Here is a 17,985-nt window from a genome sequence, read left to right on the forward strand (position 1 = left end):
TTAGGCCATGTTCACACGGAGTTTGCCTGCACTTTCTTTGCCACGGTTTATCGCTGCGTTTTTCTACTGCGGCCATTGAACGCCACTAGCAAAAAATGCAGCAAAAAACGCTTTCTCTGCCTCCCCTTGATTTCAATGGCAGGTCAGAGACGGAACCGCGGAAAGAAAGAGCATGTCGCTTTTTTTTCCCTACAAGCGTTTTTTTCCGCTCTCGGGACAAAAACGCCTCCACCTCCCATTAAAATCAATGGAAGCTGATTTCAGCCATTTTTTAGCACAGTTTCTGGCGCGGTTTCCGCATCAAAAACAGCCCCACAAAACTCTGTGTGAACTAGGCCTTAGAATGGATTGACACATGGCAAATTTGTTGCAAAAATGTCTGCAACTGTCTCATTCATTTGTTTAGGACTTGCAGAAATCCATGCACATGCTACAGAAACAACCCTCTCCACATGTATGGAAGGGATTTTTCAGTTGCACAAATTTCCGCAAGGAATTTGCCACATGTGAATATACACTGCACTGCATGGGGATTGTGAGTAAACTGCTATTTTGGACCTGGGCTGGAATTGCGTTCTTTAGTTTTTTTCACCTATTCCTCTGAGGCGTTGGCGTTATGTTTAGACATCATTGCCTTATTATGTATAATAAAAGTTTATTTTAATGGCCAGGCCAATTTTCCTTATTTTCATTTAATTTCTTTCCTCCCCGCCTACCAAAAGCCATAACTTTTTTCTTTTGTCCACAGACATTGCCGTATGAGTTCTTGTTTTTTGCGGGAGGTGTTGTAGTTTTTCATGGCACCATTTAATGTACCATATAATGTTAAAAACTATTTTTTTTTAACCACATTGTGAGAGCCATTACTTGTTTATTTTTTATCGATTGACTGGCATGAGGGCTTATTTTTGGCGGGCCAAGATGTAGTTATTATTGGTACCATTTGTGGGATACATGGTTTTTTTGATCACTTTTTATTCCAATTTTTTGGGTAGCTAAAGTCACCAAAAAACAGCAATTCTGGCATTTACATTTTTTTTTTTACATCGGCGATACCAGCTATGTTAATATTTTTTTTTTACATTAGAGAAAAAATGGAAACTTTTTTTTAACTTTTAATATTTTTTTTTGCACATTAAAATAAACTTTATTTAACTGTTTTTTATTAGTTCCCCTAGGGCACTTGAACCGGCGATCACTTGCACTATACAATGCAATAAGCCTCCAGTCCGACCTCCTGGGATGACATTTCATCCCATGTCACCGTTGCAGCCAATCACAGGCTGTAGCGTTCAAATGACGTGCAACATCATCCTTGGAGGCCGGACTAAAGAAAAAAGGGAGGGGGTAAGTATGAACGTTTTTTTAACTTTTCCGCCGCTGCTTTACGCAGTGGAAATTCCGCCAGAATAATGCACCTCAATGTGGTGCGATTTTTTAGACAGCATTCCCTACGGTGTTCAGGGCGGATATGTTGCGCAGCTTGATGCAGTGTATTCGCCACGCCCTTAACACGCTGTGTGTGTTCGTACCCTTAGGGTATCTTCACACGCTGAGTCATGCATTTTTTAATAGACTTTTTGGACCTGTTTTTCCATTGACACAATGAAAAACAGCTCCAAAAATGTCTCAAGAAGTGACATGCCCTTCTTTTTACAGGGCGTTTTTTTAGGCGATGTTTTTGAATTCAATGGGCAGATGTTTATAGGCGTTTACAAGCGAAATACACCTGAAAATACAGCGTGTGAACATACCCTTAGGGTATGTTCACAGGCTAAACAAAAAACGGCTGTAAAATATAGAACTGTTTTCAAGGAAAAACACTCTGATTTTCAACCGTTTTTAAAGCATCAAGCGTTTTTTGATTCATTGTTTTACAGACATTTTTTGGAGCCGTTTCTCTATTGAGACAATGAAAAACGGCTACAAAAACAGCTCAAGAAGTGAACTTCTATTTATGGGGCATTTTTTTACGCGTCGTTTTTTCAAACGGCTTCATAGCTTCTGTTTTTTCAGCCGTTTTTCAAGGCGTTTACGCCCTGAAAAGCAGCTGGAAATAAGCCGTGTGAACATACCCTTACAGTAGTTTTTATTGGTACCATTTTGGAGTACATGCAACTTTTTGATAACTTTTTATTACATTTTTTTGGGGAGCTAAGGTGACCAAAAAACAGAAATTCTGTTGTTTTTATTTTTCTTTACAGCGATTACTGTGTGAGTTGAAAAACTTTATATTAGAATAGTTCAGACTTTTACGGACACTGCAATACCAGTTATGCTAATTTTTATTTTTGTTATATAGCCTAAGGGGAAAAATGGGAAAAGTTGTTTTTTTTTTTTACTTTTAATTTTTCTTTTTTTGTACATTAAATAAACCTCTTTATTTAACTATGTTTTACTTTTTTTATTAGTCCCCCTAGGGGACTTGAACAACAATCGTTGGATCGCTTGCACAATAGACTGCCATAAAAATGTATTGCAGTATAGCATTTTTTTTTACCGAATCTATTAAGGTCTTAATAGGAGCAAAAAGATGGCAGACCTAGGAGCCTGCCATGACAACCATCGGCACCCCACAATTACGTTTGCGTTGCAACTAAAATTCTTACCAGTAAAATATGAAATGCATTTAGTAAAATCCTTGTCTGTGCGTTACATCTGTGAAGTCTGGCAGGAGCTAATAAACGTATGCAAATAAATGTATGTATAACAAAACACACAATCAATTTGTACAATGGCTCGGATAGTACATGTGAATCGCCGCTACATGTGTGTCGACGATTCACAGTACGAGCGCTGCACCCCCTTCAAAACAGCTGATCGTCGGGGGTCCCAGGAGTCAGACCCTGACCGATCAGCTATTGATGGCCTATCCTGAGGATAGGCCATACATTTTTAGGGACTGGACAACCCCTTTAAACACTATAATACTTTGTTTTAGTAAAAAAAAAAAATCTTCAACGGTTTACATAGCCTTTGATGAAAATGGTGAAACAAAGAAATCTGGATAAACCCATCGTTAGTCACATAACTACACCTGTACTGCTGGAAAGACCCAAAATAGATCAATCAAATAGCGTATACCCAGGAGGTCACCAGGGGACTGATCACTGGTAGACTATAGAAAAAGGACAGAAAAAAAGAGGAGAAAAATGAGAGAACGTAAAACGGAAAGTGGGAAAACTAATCGAAGGTCCTCCATGTGTAGATAAATGCTAAGGTTTCGAGGAAGTCATTGCATTCTTAAAAATTATTCACAATTCTTTTAGTATCAGGGGGAATTAGTTATGCATTATATTGTTTTGTGTCAGTCACTTAATCGATCATTTTCAGTAGTTTTTGAGCGTTTACATCTTTGCGGCGCGCTGAAGGCCTAGAGTCCAAAGATATTCATAATATTTCTACAAACCCCCCACCTCCCCCCGCCCTGCAGTCGCTGATTGACACAATTCCCCCTATGCAAAGTAAAATAGAGAGAAGTGTGCCGATCAGTGGCTGGAAGGTGGGGGGAGCGTGAATATCATGAATTTCTTTGGACCTCAGACCTGCAACGCACCACAAAGATTAACGCTAAAAAACTACTGAAATGAATGATTAAGTAAGTATGTCTGTGACTACACTTTTGCTGCCCCCATACAGGACAGCATAAAAAAAAGACAGATCCGCCTTAATAAAATGGTTATGTATCACTTTTTAATGACTTTTTTTTTACACAAATTCCTCATTTGAATTTGTTGTCATTCAATGTTATTACATTCAAAAGTTTGTGGAGCGGGGTACATAATAGGTTCTGTAGATAAGGTTAATGATCTGCTCAAACTTTGTATTATACTACGCCCACATGCTTCACAACTGTATCAGTGGAAATGTGATCTTGGTGCTCTTTCCAACAGAGTTCAGGTTTCATTCCTTAAACCTCACTGGAAAATGATTCGGTGATTACCGGCAGCTAAAGACAAAAAGGTATTTTGATCAGTTACTGTATATCTAATGCTGTGTAAATATGGGTGAAGGTTGTGTATTTCATATTATGTTTGTAAGTATTGCAGAGTTAGGCGAGGCCACCACTTCCCAGTTGAATCGCTAATCTGCTAGCTCAATGACAATTCTGAGGTCTTTGTGTCATTTACTAACATATAGCTAAATTGGTGGCATGGGGTGGCCACTTGTAAAGTGTGGATATATACGTTCCTTGGAGGATATATACGTTCATTGGAGGTAGGGAGACGATAAAACTGCTGACAGGTTCAAGTACGGCTTTAAAATGTTGGTTTGCTGTTCAAAATAAAGAAGAACATTGCGGTTCACTTCTCACAACTTCCAGCACCCACTGCAGTCTCACCCATGTCCTCCCTGCGTATCCTCCTCTTATTCTAACCGCATTGTGATAGCATAACATAAAAAAAACCCATAATGTACTGTACATATGAATATAAACCGTGTGTTCATATGAAAATTTTACCTTCAATAAGTGCCCTTCCCCAGGGCTATCTATAGGCACAGGTCTACTGTGCCTATAGGTAAATTTTGCGCTGGTTAAAGAGGCTCTGTCACCAGTTTATAACTGCCCTATCTCCTACCTAATCTAATAGGCGCTTTAATGTAGAGAACTACTGTTTTGGGGTTTTTGTTGGTTTTTTTTCACCAAGTTATGAACATTTTAAGATTTATGCTAATTTGTTCTTAATGCCCAACTGGGCGTTTTTTTTACTTGACCAATCAGCGTCATACACTTCTCTTCATTCCAGCCCAGCTTCATCCACAGCACAGCGTGATCTTAAGATGATCACGCTGTGACGTCACTTCCTCCTGCAGGTCCTTCACCTGAGCGACGGAAGAGTGAACAGACATCGCCTCCAGCCGTGCCAGGACGTTTATCCGAATCTGCAGCAGCTGGAGGCGATGTCTGTTCAGTCTTCCATCGCTCCGGTGAAGGACTCGCGGGTCGCGGGATGAAGTGATGTTATAGCATGATCTCGCGAGGCTGGAATGAAGAGAAGTGTATGACGCTGATTGGTCAGTGTCATACACTTTTCTTTACAACGCCCACTTGGTGAAAAGTAAAAAAAACACCCATTTTGGCATTAAGAACAAATTTGCATAGCTCTTAAAATGTTTATAACTTGGTCAAAAATAAAAGTTTAAAAAAACAAACAAACAAACAGTAGTTATCTACATTAAAGCACCTATTAGATTAGGTAGGAGATAGGGCAGTTATAAACTGGTGACAGAGCCTCTTCAAGTGCTATCCTAGAGCCTTCTAAACTATGGCTAATCTTTTCAGATTTGCCCTCCATTTGGTAAGTCAGGGGCTCAAAATATTCTGAAGTGTAAGACTACATAAAGCAATGTTCTGTTTGGCATAAGCTATTATTTTACTGCATATATATTAATTTGCAATAATATACATACATACGTATAAATTCAGAAATACTCATGATAAATCTTGCAGGGTCAGACATATCATATGTGCAGCCACAGGAGCCCTGCAGGCAATGGGGCCCACTACTGCCTTAAAAAAATAATAGCGCTCCCTACTGTCTATTAGATTGCATGTAAGGGAATAGGTTCATTCCAATCAATGTCTCGCAATTGCTGGTTGATTGGCATGCCGGTGAGGGATATTCTGCAGAGCCATGAAGGAGGTGGTCAATGACTACCACCCGGCTGTCATCAATTTAGCAGTTGGAAAACAAGGGGTGCTTATACTGTTCTTTGCATAGTGGCTCTCTGTTGTCTTTGTCCACCGCTGACCTCTTATGTAGTAAAATAGTCAGCAATTAAGCAGCCAGAGAAGGCATACCCGTCCTGTTGCTTTAGCACTATTTCCTGCCTCCATGTTCTGGTCTGCAGGAAGGTCACCCCTCCATTTCCTATAGATAGTCACAAAGCTTAACTGCAATCTAATAATAAGAACATAAGTGCTGCCTTGGACACAAAGATGGAAATCCCCTGGCTCATACGACAATCCGGAACATTTTCCCTTTTCTTAGCTATGACTGCTAGTTCTTAACTAATTTGACAGAATAAATAACAAGATCTGCTTAAGGAGCTGTTTGTTGAATTCAATATTTTTTCTTATTTCCTCTATCGGTGCATTTGTAGTTATAAAACGAATGTTCTAACCAACCAGTCATACTTGCTGTTATTTCTATTATTATATGGAAAATAAAAGCATTTGAATGTTTGTTATGAGCAGAACCAGGGCCGCCATTCAGAATTTCTCGGCACCATACTGTAAAATGGTCAGGTCCACTCCCACTTCTCCCACCCTTCAAAGATATTTGGGCTAAAGAGTGTATGTTCTATGGAAATTAGACTGTAAACTGCACTGGGGACAGGGACTGATGTGAGCGATTATAAAATGTTTACAACTTGGGAGCCCCTCTGGTAACATAGAGTAGCTCTCTTTCTGGCGCAGCCGAACAGTTTCTGTACAGTATTACATAGACGGTCATTCTATTGATTGGCCAGCATGTAATACTACACTTTTCTCGACAGTAGAAATGTGTGGCTAGCCATAGCTTCCCCTAGGGATAGCAGCTGATCACTGGAGGTTTCTAAAGCCGGATCCATGGCGATGAACTGATTTCCAGGCTGGCTTAAATCTATTTAGGACAACCTTTTTAATATTGTAGTGTGAGCTGTGTTACCCAATATGGTGTACACCTGTTTAGGAATATGACACCATTTCTGACCAATGGAGACAGGTAAGGATCTTCAGACCCCTGCTACGCATGTCGTTTTGCTAGTGGCACATAGTTACATTTTCTATGGCAAATAGGGAGGAATTTATAATTGCAAGATTTTCCAACATGTCTGAATACCCTTTTGTGCAGTCTTGCAGGCCCTCAGGCGTATTAGTCGCTTGGCCTATGACTGGGAGGCATGTAAAGCGTTAATTCGGTTCGGCTCTAGTTGGCTAGGGGACGGCTTATACATGTTGCTAAGATGCTTGTAGCCTATAACAGCCTTATACCTTTCCTTACAGCGTGTTTTTAGGTGGGCATGGGCGGGCTTATACCACCCTGCCTTTCTGGGTTTATAAGGGTAGAGTGGGAGAACATCTTCCTCTTTAGGCCGTAACTTGTCCCACCCTCCCTATTTTTCGTTTATTTCCCTCAGTCTGTTTTAAGAAAAATAATACAAAAAAAATTATATTGATAATTATTTAAAAAAATAAAAAAATAATAATAAATAAATACATATCAAAAATATTTTTTTTATTAAAGAATATTAAAAAAAATAAAAGGCACTCTGGTTTATACATATATAATATTTTGATTGATTTTGATACTGGCAGGAATTTGTCAGTGAATGTAAAGTTTTTCTTGGCTTTTCGGCTATGTGTATTCTGCTTTTGAAATCTTATGTCACAGCTGGCAGTGTTTGAGAAAGGTCTGACCTACATGACCTTCCATAGGCGGGCTGGCATTCGGGTAAAATGTTATGTATATATGTTGAATATCTTTTTACAGTTGGTTATTATTAAAACAAAAAGATATGATAAATAAAAGCTGTGGCCGACCCTCGCGCCAACCCACGTTAAAATCTTAATCAAGACTCGCCTAAGTTCTTGTCTATCTATGGGTACATCGTTTTTCTCCCTAGCCTAAAAGTTACATGGCATGGTTGTATGCACACAGTCTCAAGCACTTTCGAGCATAGAGTAAGTTCTACAACTTTTATACACAGTACACAGTTCCTATTATCAATGCAGTTATCAAAATAATGCATGGCCAGATTTTGCCCTTCAACCATTTATGATCAAATATGAACATTCCTAATTTTTGTATCACCTCAATCTTCCAGTGTGAAGACTGAAAGCTTTCACCACCGTCTGGTATTGTCCTCTTAGAAGAACACAGGAATCCTTGTCTCTTCAGGCCACCATGTTACATAATATAGTCCTATTGGGCGCAGTCACCTTACTTGGTGTTTTGGAACAAGGTATAATATGTCATATAATACATTACATTTTTCTCTCATATGATGGTTTGTTTTATTTTATGGTCGCTCCACACATAACACATCATTGACATTTTAGTTCATTAGTTAACCCTTTACCCTTTTTTTTTATTGGACCCCCCCCCCCTCTTTCCTGTTTGTTTTACCCCAAATGGTAAATGTTGACATAACATCTATGTAATCCAGATTAATACCAGATCTATGACTGGTAAAACCTAATTTGTACTTAAATTGTCAGAGTTCCTTGTAAATATTTGTTTTCAAGCTAAAATGTTGAATTTCAAATTGATCCCGAATCCACATTGAGTATTATATTTTTTTTCTCTCCAAAGTTCAGCTATTTTTTCTTCAGACCTATGAAAAACTATACACTCATGATGAGAAATTCTTTGTCAAAATTAATACCCAGTGTTCTCTATGTCTCCTACTCAGCCTACCAGCCTGCATGGTTATATCAGCTTGTTCCCTGGGCTGTTTTTTCTTCTGTCCTTATGTCCCCGCTAGTCAGCATGAGCTCCTGCCCAATGTCATACACCTTCTTCTTCCAATTGGGTGCAGAATGACATGTGCAGCTTGTACATGTAAAAAGAGAGAGGCAAGTGGAACCCACACTGTACAATAATGACCATCCACCACACCAAGAAGTGCAGGGAACTTTAGTTTTGTGGTGATGTTATCGAGAAGGAAGGTCCTGGCAGGGCTCTATCTAGATATTTCCTATTACAGAACCTCAGAGTAGCATGGCATATCAAGTAAATGGTACTGGGCTGTGGTCAGGATTGTGGGGGTTCCGGCAATCGGTATCCCACTAATCAGAAGATGATGGCATATCCTAGTAATATGCCATCACTTTCTGAGAAGGAAAAACCCCTTTAATCACGTCTGAATCACTCTATTCCCTATGCAGTTGATGAAATAGGTCTGGAAATATCAGACAAGGAGCGATATGTCCACTTTTTGGAAAAAAAACACCAACCATTATTTTTGCTTTTACAATCTCCTACATAGCTCTTACGCTGACCAGTTGGCTGCTTTTACTACTATGCCTTGAGTTAGATCAGTCAATATTAAGTATTGATTCGTCAATCTCAGTACCTTTTATTTTTGCAATATACACATTATTCAAAATTAATATCTACATAACCTATGTTATGAATGCAACACTGCAAAAATATAATTTTTCTTCCTTTTTTTTGTAGCATATTTTGCCTTGCAGGTCATTGCAGTCCGGAGGAAATACAGTGTCTCCCCTCCCAATACATTGGGGCCCCCTGAATTTGAAAGAGTCTATAGAGCACAGTAAGTAGCTGCTTGGTGCAAAAACATGTCTGAATTCACATGCGACACATTTGTTGTGAAAATTTCTGCGGCTGTATCATTCATCTAAACGCGGCTTGCAGAAATGTATGTGCCATTTAGATAAATGGAACTGATTTTAAAAATCTTCTTTCAAATCTGCCGCATGTGAATATGTCCGTATCAGAACCTTTTACTTATATTGGTAATTCTGGTAATCAGCCCTTGTCTTTCACCAACTTCACTTGGGCTCCATGCACAAGACCGTAAAAAATTTCCGTAATTGCGGACCGTGATACGGTCCGCAATTACGGACCCATTCAGTTCTATTTGGCGCGGACACCTTTCCATATAGCTACGGATAGGTGTCCATGCCAACTGTGTCGGGAATTATGGAGCATGTCCTATTTTTTGTATTTTACGGGCCGTGCTCCCATACTTTGTCGGCTGTGCCCGCGATCATGGTCACGGGCGTGTGCATGAGGCCTGACTCCCTCACCCAGGAGTTCTTCCTTTTCATTTTCATTGTTTCAATGCATCTTAAATGAATAATAAAGCAACTTTACAAGTAGTCTTAAAGAGAACCTTTCACCTGCCCATACAGGTGCAGCTGAGTGCAGCATGTAATAGGCAGGGCTTCACAAACACTGTCTCACTTTACATTTTTTTCCTATCTTCCTCTGTTATTTACATATTAGTGCCGTTATATTTGGCGCTCGATATGTAAATAAGCCCCTGAACTGTCAATGGGACGTTTCTATCTAAATGGCAAGGGGGCCTGATGTCTTCGCTCTGACACTGTCCAATCAGCTATGGACAGTGTCAGGGCGGCTTCCGCTATGTTCCCTCCCGCGAGAACACACAGAGACTGGTGGTTCTGCAGAGAGCGCTCTCTCAGTCTGTGTGTGTTCTCGCGGGAGGGAACACAGCGCAAGCCGCCCTGTCAATGTCCGTATCTGATTGGACAGTGTCAGAACGAAGACATCACGCCCCCTTGCCATTTAGATAGAAACGTCCCATTGACAGTTCAGGGGCTTATTTACATTTCGGGCGCCAAATATAACGGAGAAATATAGGAAAAATGTGTAAAGTGAGAGTGTTTGTGAAGCACTGCCCATTACATGCTGCACATGTATGGGCAGGTGAAAGGTTCTAAAAATTCCTATATTTTGTGTCTACAGCTCCTATTCAAATCTATGCAGAGTATGCAGGTAAATTCTGTGTAGTCTGATTTTGCAGTCAATGCAGTATTAGGCTGGGTTCACACGACCTATTTTCAGGCGTAAACGAGGCGTATTATGCCTCGATTTACGCCTGAAAATACGGCTCCAATACGTCGGCAAACATCTGCCCATTCATTTGAATGGGTTTGTCGACGTAATGTGCCGACGACCTGTAATTTACGCGTCGTCGTTTGAAAGCTGTGGGTATGTGCACATGATAACTGGCTTTTACGTCTGAAATTACAGACTGTTTTCAGGAGAAAACAGCTCCGTCGTTTCAGACGTAACTGCTCCTCCTCGCATTTTGCGAGGCGTCATTGACGCACGTAATCTTGAGCTGTTCTTCATTGAATTCAATGAAAAACGGCTCAAATTACGTTTCAAAGAAGTGTCCTGCACTTCTTTGACGAGGCAGTCATTTTACGCGTCATCGTTTGACAGCTCTCAAACGACGACGCGTAAATGACAGGTCGTCGGCACAGTACGTCGGCAAACCCATTCATTTGATGTTTGCCGACGTATTGGAGCCGTATTTTCAGACATAAAACTAGGCATAATACGCCTCGTTTACGTCTGAAACTAGGTCGTGTGAACCCAGCCTGTCAAACGACGACGGGTAAAATGACTGCCTCGTCAAAGAAGTGCAGGACACTTCTTTGCAACGTAATTTGAGCCGTTTTTCATTGAATTCAATGAAGAACAGCTCAAGATTACGGGCGTCAATGACGCCTCGCAAAATGCGAGGAGGAGCATTTACGTCTGAAACGACGGAGCTGTTTTCTCCTGAAAACAGTCTGTAATTTCAGACGTAAAAGCCAGTTATCGTGTGCATATACCCTTACTATTTATCTGTTCCCATCCCTTAAATCTACCATATGCAAACTAGTAAAGAAGTGGGTGACAAATAAAAAGAAGTATCCACAGAATCAGACTACACAGAGTTTGTTTGTAGTCTGTTACCAGCAAGGAGATATCTTAAAAATGGTGAGTAAGTTAAACACAGCAGGAATAGCTGATAATACTCTTTGGGTATGTGCACACGAGAACTGGCTTTTACGTCTGAAAAGACAGACTGTTTTCAGAAGAAAACAGCTGCGTCGTTTCAGACGTAAAAGCTCCTCCTCGCATTTTGCGAGGCGTCTTTGACGCCTGTAATCTTGAGCTGTTCTTCATTGACTTCAATGAAAAACGGCTCAAATTACGTTTCAAAGAAGTGTCCTGCACTTCTTTGACGAGGCAGTCATTTTACGCGTCGTCGTTTGACAGCTGTCAAACGACGACGCTTAAATTACTGGTCGTCGGCACAGTACGTCGGCAAACCCATTCAAATGAATGGGCAGATGTTTGCCGACGTATTTGAGCCGTATTTTCAGGCGTAAATCAAGGCATAATACGCCTCGTTTACGCCTGAAAATAGGTTGTGTGAACTCAGCCTTAGAAATTCTGAGTGTGAATTGCTCTTTGCAGGGTCAACTGCACAGAATATTTCCCATTGTTCCTTGCTGTTCTCTGGCTGTCCGGGATCTTCTTCCATCAAGGTGAGATCAGGGTTGCCAACATGTCTAAATATATGAATACTGTAGTTAAAAATACTGTCTGGTAGAAATGAGTTGCCAACTTCTGAAAATAGTTCTCTACAGCTGAGCATCTAATCCCACCATGTTGGATACTTTTTAATATTTGAATTAGGAGAAAAATCTTCCCTGGTTGTTATTTAGTGTTTTGTCTACTATCATTTTTGCATTATTCTCTCACGTGCGCAATTTTTATATACCCACCGATCAGCAATAACATTAAAGCCACCTCTGCATACTATTGTGTAGGTTCCTCTCATGCTTCCAAAACAGTTCTGACCCATCAAGGCATGGACTCCACAAGATCTCTGACAGTTTTCTGTGGTATCTGGCACCAAGACGTAATTAATTAGACCCATGCACGATACTCTCCGGGCGTCGTACGCTTCCAATGGCAACAGTACCGCCCAGCGTGCAGAAGTATTTCTCCGCTCCCGACACTTTAAACTGTTTGTCATGTCCTCAAATCATTCCTGAACAATTTTTGCAGTGTGGCAGGGGCATTATCCTGCTTGGTCAGGCCACTGCCATTCGGATATACGGTTGCCATGACGGTATTTACTTGGTCTCCAACAATGTTTAAAGAGGCTCTGTCACCAGATTTTGCAACCCCTATCTGCTATTGCAGCAGATAGGCGCTGCAATGTATATTACAGTAACGTTTTTATTTTTAAAAAACGAGCATTTTTGGCCAAGTTATGACCATTTTTGTATTTATGCAAATGAGGCTTGCAAAAGTACAACTGGGCGTGTTGAAAAGTAAAAGTACAATTGGGCGTGTATTATGTGCGTACATCGGGGCGTTTTTACTTCTTTTACTAGCTGGGCGTTCTGATAAGAAGTATCATCCACTTCTCTTCAGAACGCCCAGCTTCTGGCAGTGCAGACACAGCCGTGTTCTTGAGAGATCACGCTGTGACGTCACTCACAGGTCCTGCATCGTGTCGGACGAGCGAGGACATATCGGCACCAGAGGCTACAGATGATTCTGCAGCAGCATCGGCGTTTGCAGGTAAATCGATGTAGCTACTTACCTGCTAACGCCGATGCTGCTGCAGAATCAACTGTAGCCTCTGGTGCCGATGTGGCCGACGCGATGCAGGACCTGTGAGTGACGTCACAGATCTGCACTGCCAGAAGCTGGGCGTTCTGAAGAGAAGTGGATGATACTTCTCATCAGAACGCCCAGCTAGTAAAAGAAGTAAAAACGCCCCGATGTACGCACATAATAAACGCCCGCTTGTACATTTACTTTTCAACACGCCCAGTTGTACTTTTGCAAGCCTCATTTGCATAAATACAAAAATGGTCATAACTTGGCCAAAAATGCTCGTTTTTTAAAAATAAAAACGTTACTGTAATCTACATTGCAGCGCCGATCTGCTGCAATAGCAGATAGGGGTTGCAAAATCTGGTGACAGAGCCTCTTTAAGTAGTTGGTACATGTCAAAGTAACATCCACATGAACGTCAGGACCCAAGATTTCTTAGCAGAACTAAGCCCAGAGCATGGTAACACATAACCCACAAAATAATAAACCAATAAATAAACACACAACCCTCTTTGGCCACTTTTGACCTTCCTGACAGAGCCTCATTTTTTAAATCTGACATGTGTCACTTTATGTGGTAATAACTTCGGAATGCTTTTACCTATCCAAGTGATTCTGAGATTGTTTTCTCGTGACACATTGGACTTTATGTTACTGGCAAAATTTGCTCGATAAGTTGTGTATTTAATTGTGAAAAACACCAAAATTTCGCGAAAAATTGCAAAAATTTGCATTTTTCTCAATTTAAATGTATCTGTTTGTAAGACAGGCAGTTCTAACACACAAAATTGTTGCTAACTAACATCCCCCATATGTCTACTTTAGATTGGTATCATTTTTTGAACATCCTTTTATTTTTCTAGGACGTTACAAGGCTTTGAATTTAAAGAGGCTCTGTCACCAGATTATAAATGCCCTATCTCCTACATAATCTGATTGGCGCTGTAATGTAGATAACAGCAGTGGTTTTTATTTTGAAAAACGATCATTTTTGAGCAAGTTATGAGCTAGTTTAGATTTATGCTAATGGCTTTCTCAATGGACAACTGGGCGTGTTTTTACTTTTTACCAACTGGGTGTTGTACAGAGGAGTGTATGACGCTGACCAATCAGTGACTAATCAGCCTCATACACTTCTCATTGTTCCAGCCCAGCTTCTTTCACTGCACACTCACACTGTGCTGTGGATTATGCTGGGCTGGAACAATGAGAAGTGCAGGACGCTGATTAGTCACTGATTGGTCAGCGTCATACACTCCTCTGTACAACACCCAGTTGGTAAAAAGTAAAAACACGCCCAGTTGTCCATTGAGAAACTCATTAGCATAAATCTAAACTAGCTCATAACTTGCTCAAAAATGATCGTTTTTCAAAATAAAAACCACTGCTGTTATCTACATTACAGCGCCGATCACATTATGTAGGAGATAGTCAAGTTATAATCTGGTGACAGAGCCTCTTTAAAGAGGCTCTGTCACCAGATTTTGCAACCCCTATCTGCTATTGCAGCAGATAGGCGCTGCAATGTAGATTACAGTAACGTTTTTATTTTTAAAAAACGAGCATTTTTGGCCAAGTAATGACCATTTTTGTAGTTATGCAAATGAGGCTTGCAAAAGTCCAAGTGGGTGTGTTTAAAAGTAAAAGTCCAAGTGGGCGTGTATTATGTGCGTACATCGGGGCGTTTTTAATACTTTTACTAGCTGTGCGCTCTAACGAGAAGTATCATCCACTTCTCTTCAGAACGCCCAGCTTCTGGCAGATCACGCTGTGACGTCACTCACAGGTCCTGCATCGTGTCAGACGAGCGAGGATACATCGGCACCAAAGGCTTCAGTTGATTCTGCAGCAGCATCGGCGTTAGCAGGTAAGTCGATGTAGCTACTTACCTGCAAACGCTGATGCTGCTGCAGAATCAACTGTAGCCTCTGGTGCCGATGTGTCCTCGCTCGTCTGACACGATGCAGGACCTGTGAGTGACGTCACAGCGTGATCTGGCAGAAGCTGGGCGTTCTGAAGAGAAGTGGATGATACTTCTATACACAACGCCCAGCTAGTAAAAGAAGTAAAAACGCCCCGATGTTCGCACATAATACACGCCCACTTGGACTTTTACTTTTAAACACACCCACTTGGACTTTTGCAAGCCTCATTTGCATAACTACAAAAATGGTCATAACTTGGCCAAAAATGCTCGTTTTTTAAAAATAAAAACATTACTGTAATCTACATTGCAGCGCCGATCTGCTGCAATAGCAGATAGGGGTTGCAAAATCTGGTGACAGAGCCTCTTTAAGCAGCAATTTCTCACATTTTCAAGAAAATGTCAAAAGGCTATTTTTACAGGGGCCAGTTCAGTTGTGAAGTGGCTTTGAGGGCCTTATATATTAGAAACCCCAAAAAAGTCACCCCATTTTAAAAACGTCACCCCTCAAAGTATTCAAAACAGCATTTAGAAAATGACTTAACCCTTTAGACGTTTCAAGGAATTAAAGCAAAGTAGAGGTGAAATGTACAAATTTCATATTTTTTTGCAGAAATGTATTTTTAATCCAATTTTTTTTTATAACACAGAAAGTTTTACCAGAGAAATGCAACTCAATATTTATTGCCCATGTTCTGCAGTTTTAGGAAATATCCTACATGTGGTCGTAGCGTGCTACTGGACTGAAGCACCGGCCTCAGAAGCAAAGGAGCACCTAGTGGATTTTGGGGCCTTATTTTTATATATTATATTAGAATATATTTTAGGCACCATGTCAGGTTTGAAGGGCTCTTGCAGTGCCAAAACAGTGGAAATCCCCCAAAAGTAACCCCATTTGGGAAACTACACCCATTGAGGAAATTATATAGGGGTATAGTGAGCGTTTTGACCCCATAGGTTTTTTGCAGAAATGATTGGAAGTAGGCCCTGAAAATGACAATCTAAATCTTTCCAAAGAAAATGTAGGTTTAGGTAATTTTTTCTCATTTCCACAAAGACTGAAGGAGTAAAATTTGTAAAGCAATTTCTCCCGAGTAAAACAATACCCCACATGTGGTAATAAACGGCTGTTTGGACACACGGCACGGCTTAGAAGGGAAAGAGCGCTATTTGGCTTTTGGAGATCACATTTAGCAGTAATGGTTTGCGGAGGCCATGTCACATTTGCAAAGCCCCTGAGGGGACAAAACAATGAAAATGCCCAAAAAGTGACCCCATTTAGGAAACTACACCCCTTGAGGAATTCATCTAGGGGTGTAGTGAGCATTTTGACCCCACAGATGTTTCATAGAATTTATTAGAATTGGGCAGTGAAAATAAAAACAATCCTTTTTCTTCAATAAGACGTAGCTTTAGCGCAACATTTTTCATTTTCTCAACAAATAAAGGAAAAAAAAGAACCCAACATTTGTAAAGCAATTTCTCCAGAGTACGGCAATACCCCATATGTGGTCATAAACTGCTGTTTGGGCACACGGCAGAGCTCAGAAGGGAAAGAGCGCCATTTGGAGTGCAGATTTTTCTGGATTGGTTTCTGGGCGCCTGTGGGACCAAAACAGTGGATACCCCCCAGAAGTGACCCCATTTTGGAAACTACACCCGTCAATGCATTTACCTAGGGGTGTAGTAAGCTTGTTAACCCTGCAGGTGTTTTGTAGAAATTAGTGTGCACTCGATGTTGCAGAGTGAAAATTGGATTTTTTCCATAGATATGCCAATATGTGGTGCCCAGCTTGTGCCACCATAACAAGACAGCTCTCTAATTATTATGCAGTGTTTCCCGGTTGTAGAAACACCCTACATGGGGCACTAATCTTTTGCCTGGACATTCGACCAGGCTCAGGAGTGAAAGCGTACCATGTAAAATTGAGGCCTAATTTGGCGATTTACAAAGTATTGGTTCACAATTGCAGAGGCTCTGATGTGAAATAATAAAAAGAAACCCAGGAGAAGTGACCCCATTTGGAAACTACACCCCTCAAGGCATTTATTAAGGGGTGTAGTGAGCATTTTCACCCCACAGGTCTTTTCCATAAATGAATGCCCTGCGGATGGAGCAAATTAAAAATTTATATTTTTCCCTACATATGCCATTTCAGTGGCAAATATGTCATGCCCAGCTTATGCCACTGGAGACACACACCCCAAAAATTGTTAAAAGGGTTCTCCCGGGTATGACGATGCCATATATGTAGAAGGAAACGGCTGTTTGGGCACATTGTAGGGTTCAGAGCGGAGGGAGCGCCATTTGGCTTTTGGAGAGTGGAGTATTGCTGGTGTTTCAGTTTATAATGTGAGGGTACATGTAAGCTGGGCAGAGTACCTGAGGGGCATAGTCAGGTGGGATGATAATGGGGTAAAAAAACAATAAAATAATCCATAGATGTGTGTTACGCTGTGAAGCAATCCTTTCTGCACAGGCCGGTGTCGCACTGATATATGGCGTCCTTTCTTATGCCCCTTTTGGTCCACACTCCGCACCTTTGCAGTTTAGGGAATTTTGCTGGGAAGTGTTATCCTGGTATAATATGGGCACCGTAGCTTCCAGCAGATATGTTTGGGCCCTCCCCTTCTTGGTTCCCTAATTTTAGGGCCTTGATAAATCGCCCCTTGAAACAGAAGAAATGTTCCCCTCGGGCCTGCACAACTGCATATTTTTTATTTCCTGACTTATTGGAGCCATAACTAATTTTATTTTTTCATAGACGTAGTGGTATGAGGGCTTTTATTTTGCGGGACGAGCTGTAGTTATTATTGGTACCATTTTGGAGTACATGCGACTTTTTGATCACTTTTTATCCTATTTTTTGGGAGGCCAGGTGACCAAAAAACAGCAATTCTGGCATAGTTTTTTTTTAGGTTTTTTTATACAGCGTTCACCAAGCGTTA

The 17,985-nt window shown here is 40.8% G+C and overlaps 1 protein-coding gene across 8 annotated transcripts in view; it reads left to right on the forward strand.

The window, feature by feature from the left end:
* LOC142750937 (leukotriene C4 synthase-like) overlaps nucleotides 1-17,985 on the forward strand; it is a 63,597-nt gene that overhangs the window by 11,900 nt on the left and 33,712 nt on the right. For 6 of the 8 annotated variants that reach the window (XM_075859920.1, XM_075859923.1, XM_075859919.1 and 3 more), the window contains 4 exons: nucleotides 3,894-3,963; nucleotides 7,813-7,950; nucleotides 9,168-9,267; nucleotides 11,955-12,025. In XM_075859920.1, coding sequence (XP_075716035.1) covers nucleotides 7,893-7,950; nucleotides 9,168-9,267; nucleotides 11,955-12,025 — 229 coding nt within the window. In that variant the 5' untranslated portion in view covers nucleotides 3,894-3,963; nucleotides 7,813-7,892. The remainder of the gene's footprint in view (nucleotides 1-3,893; nucleotides 3,964-7,812; nucleotides 7,951-9,167; nucleotides 9,268-11,954; nucleotides 12,026-17,985) is intronic. The other 2 variants (XM_075859925.1, XM_075859924.1) reach the window with 1 other exon arrangement.

This window comes from Rhinoderma darwinii, chromosome 3, assembly GCF_050947455.1.
Source record: "Rhinoderma darwinii isolate aRhiDar2 chromosome 3, aRhiDar2.hap1, whole genome shotgun sequence".
Lineage (NCBI taxonomy): Eukaryota > Metazoa > Chordata > Amphibia > Anura > Rhinodermatidae > Rhinoderma > Rhinoderma darwinii.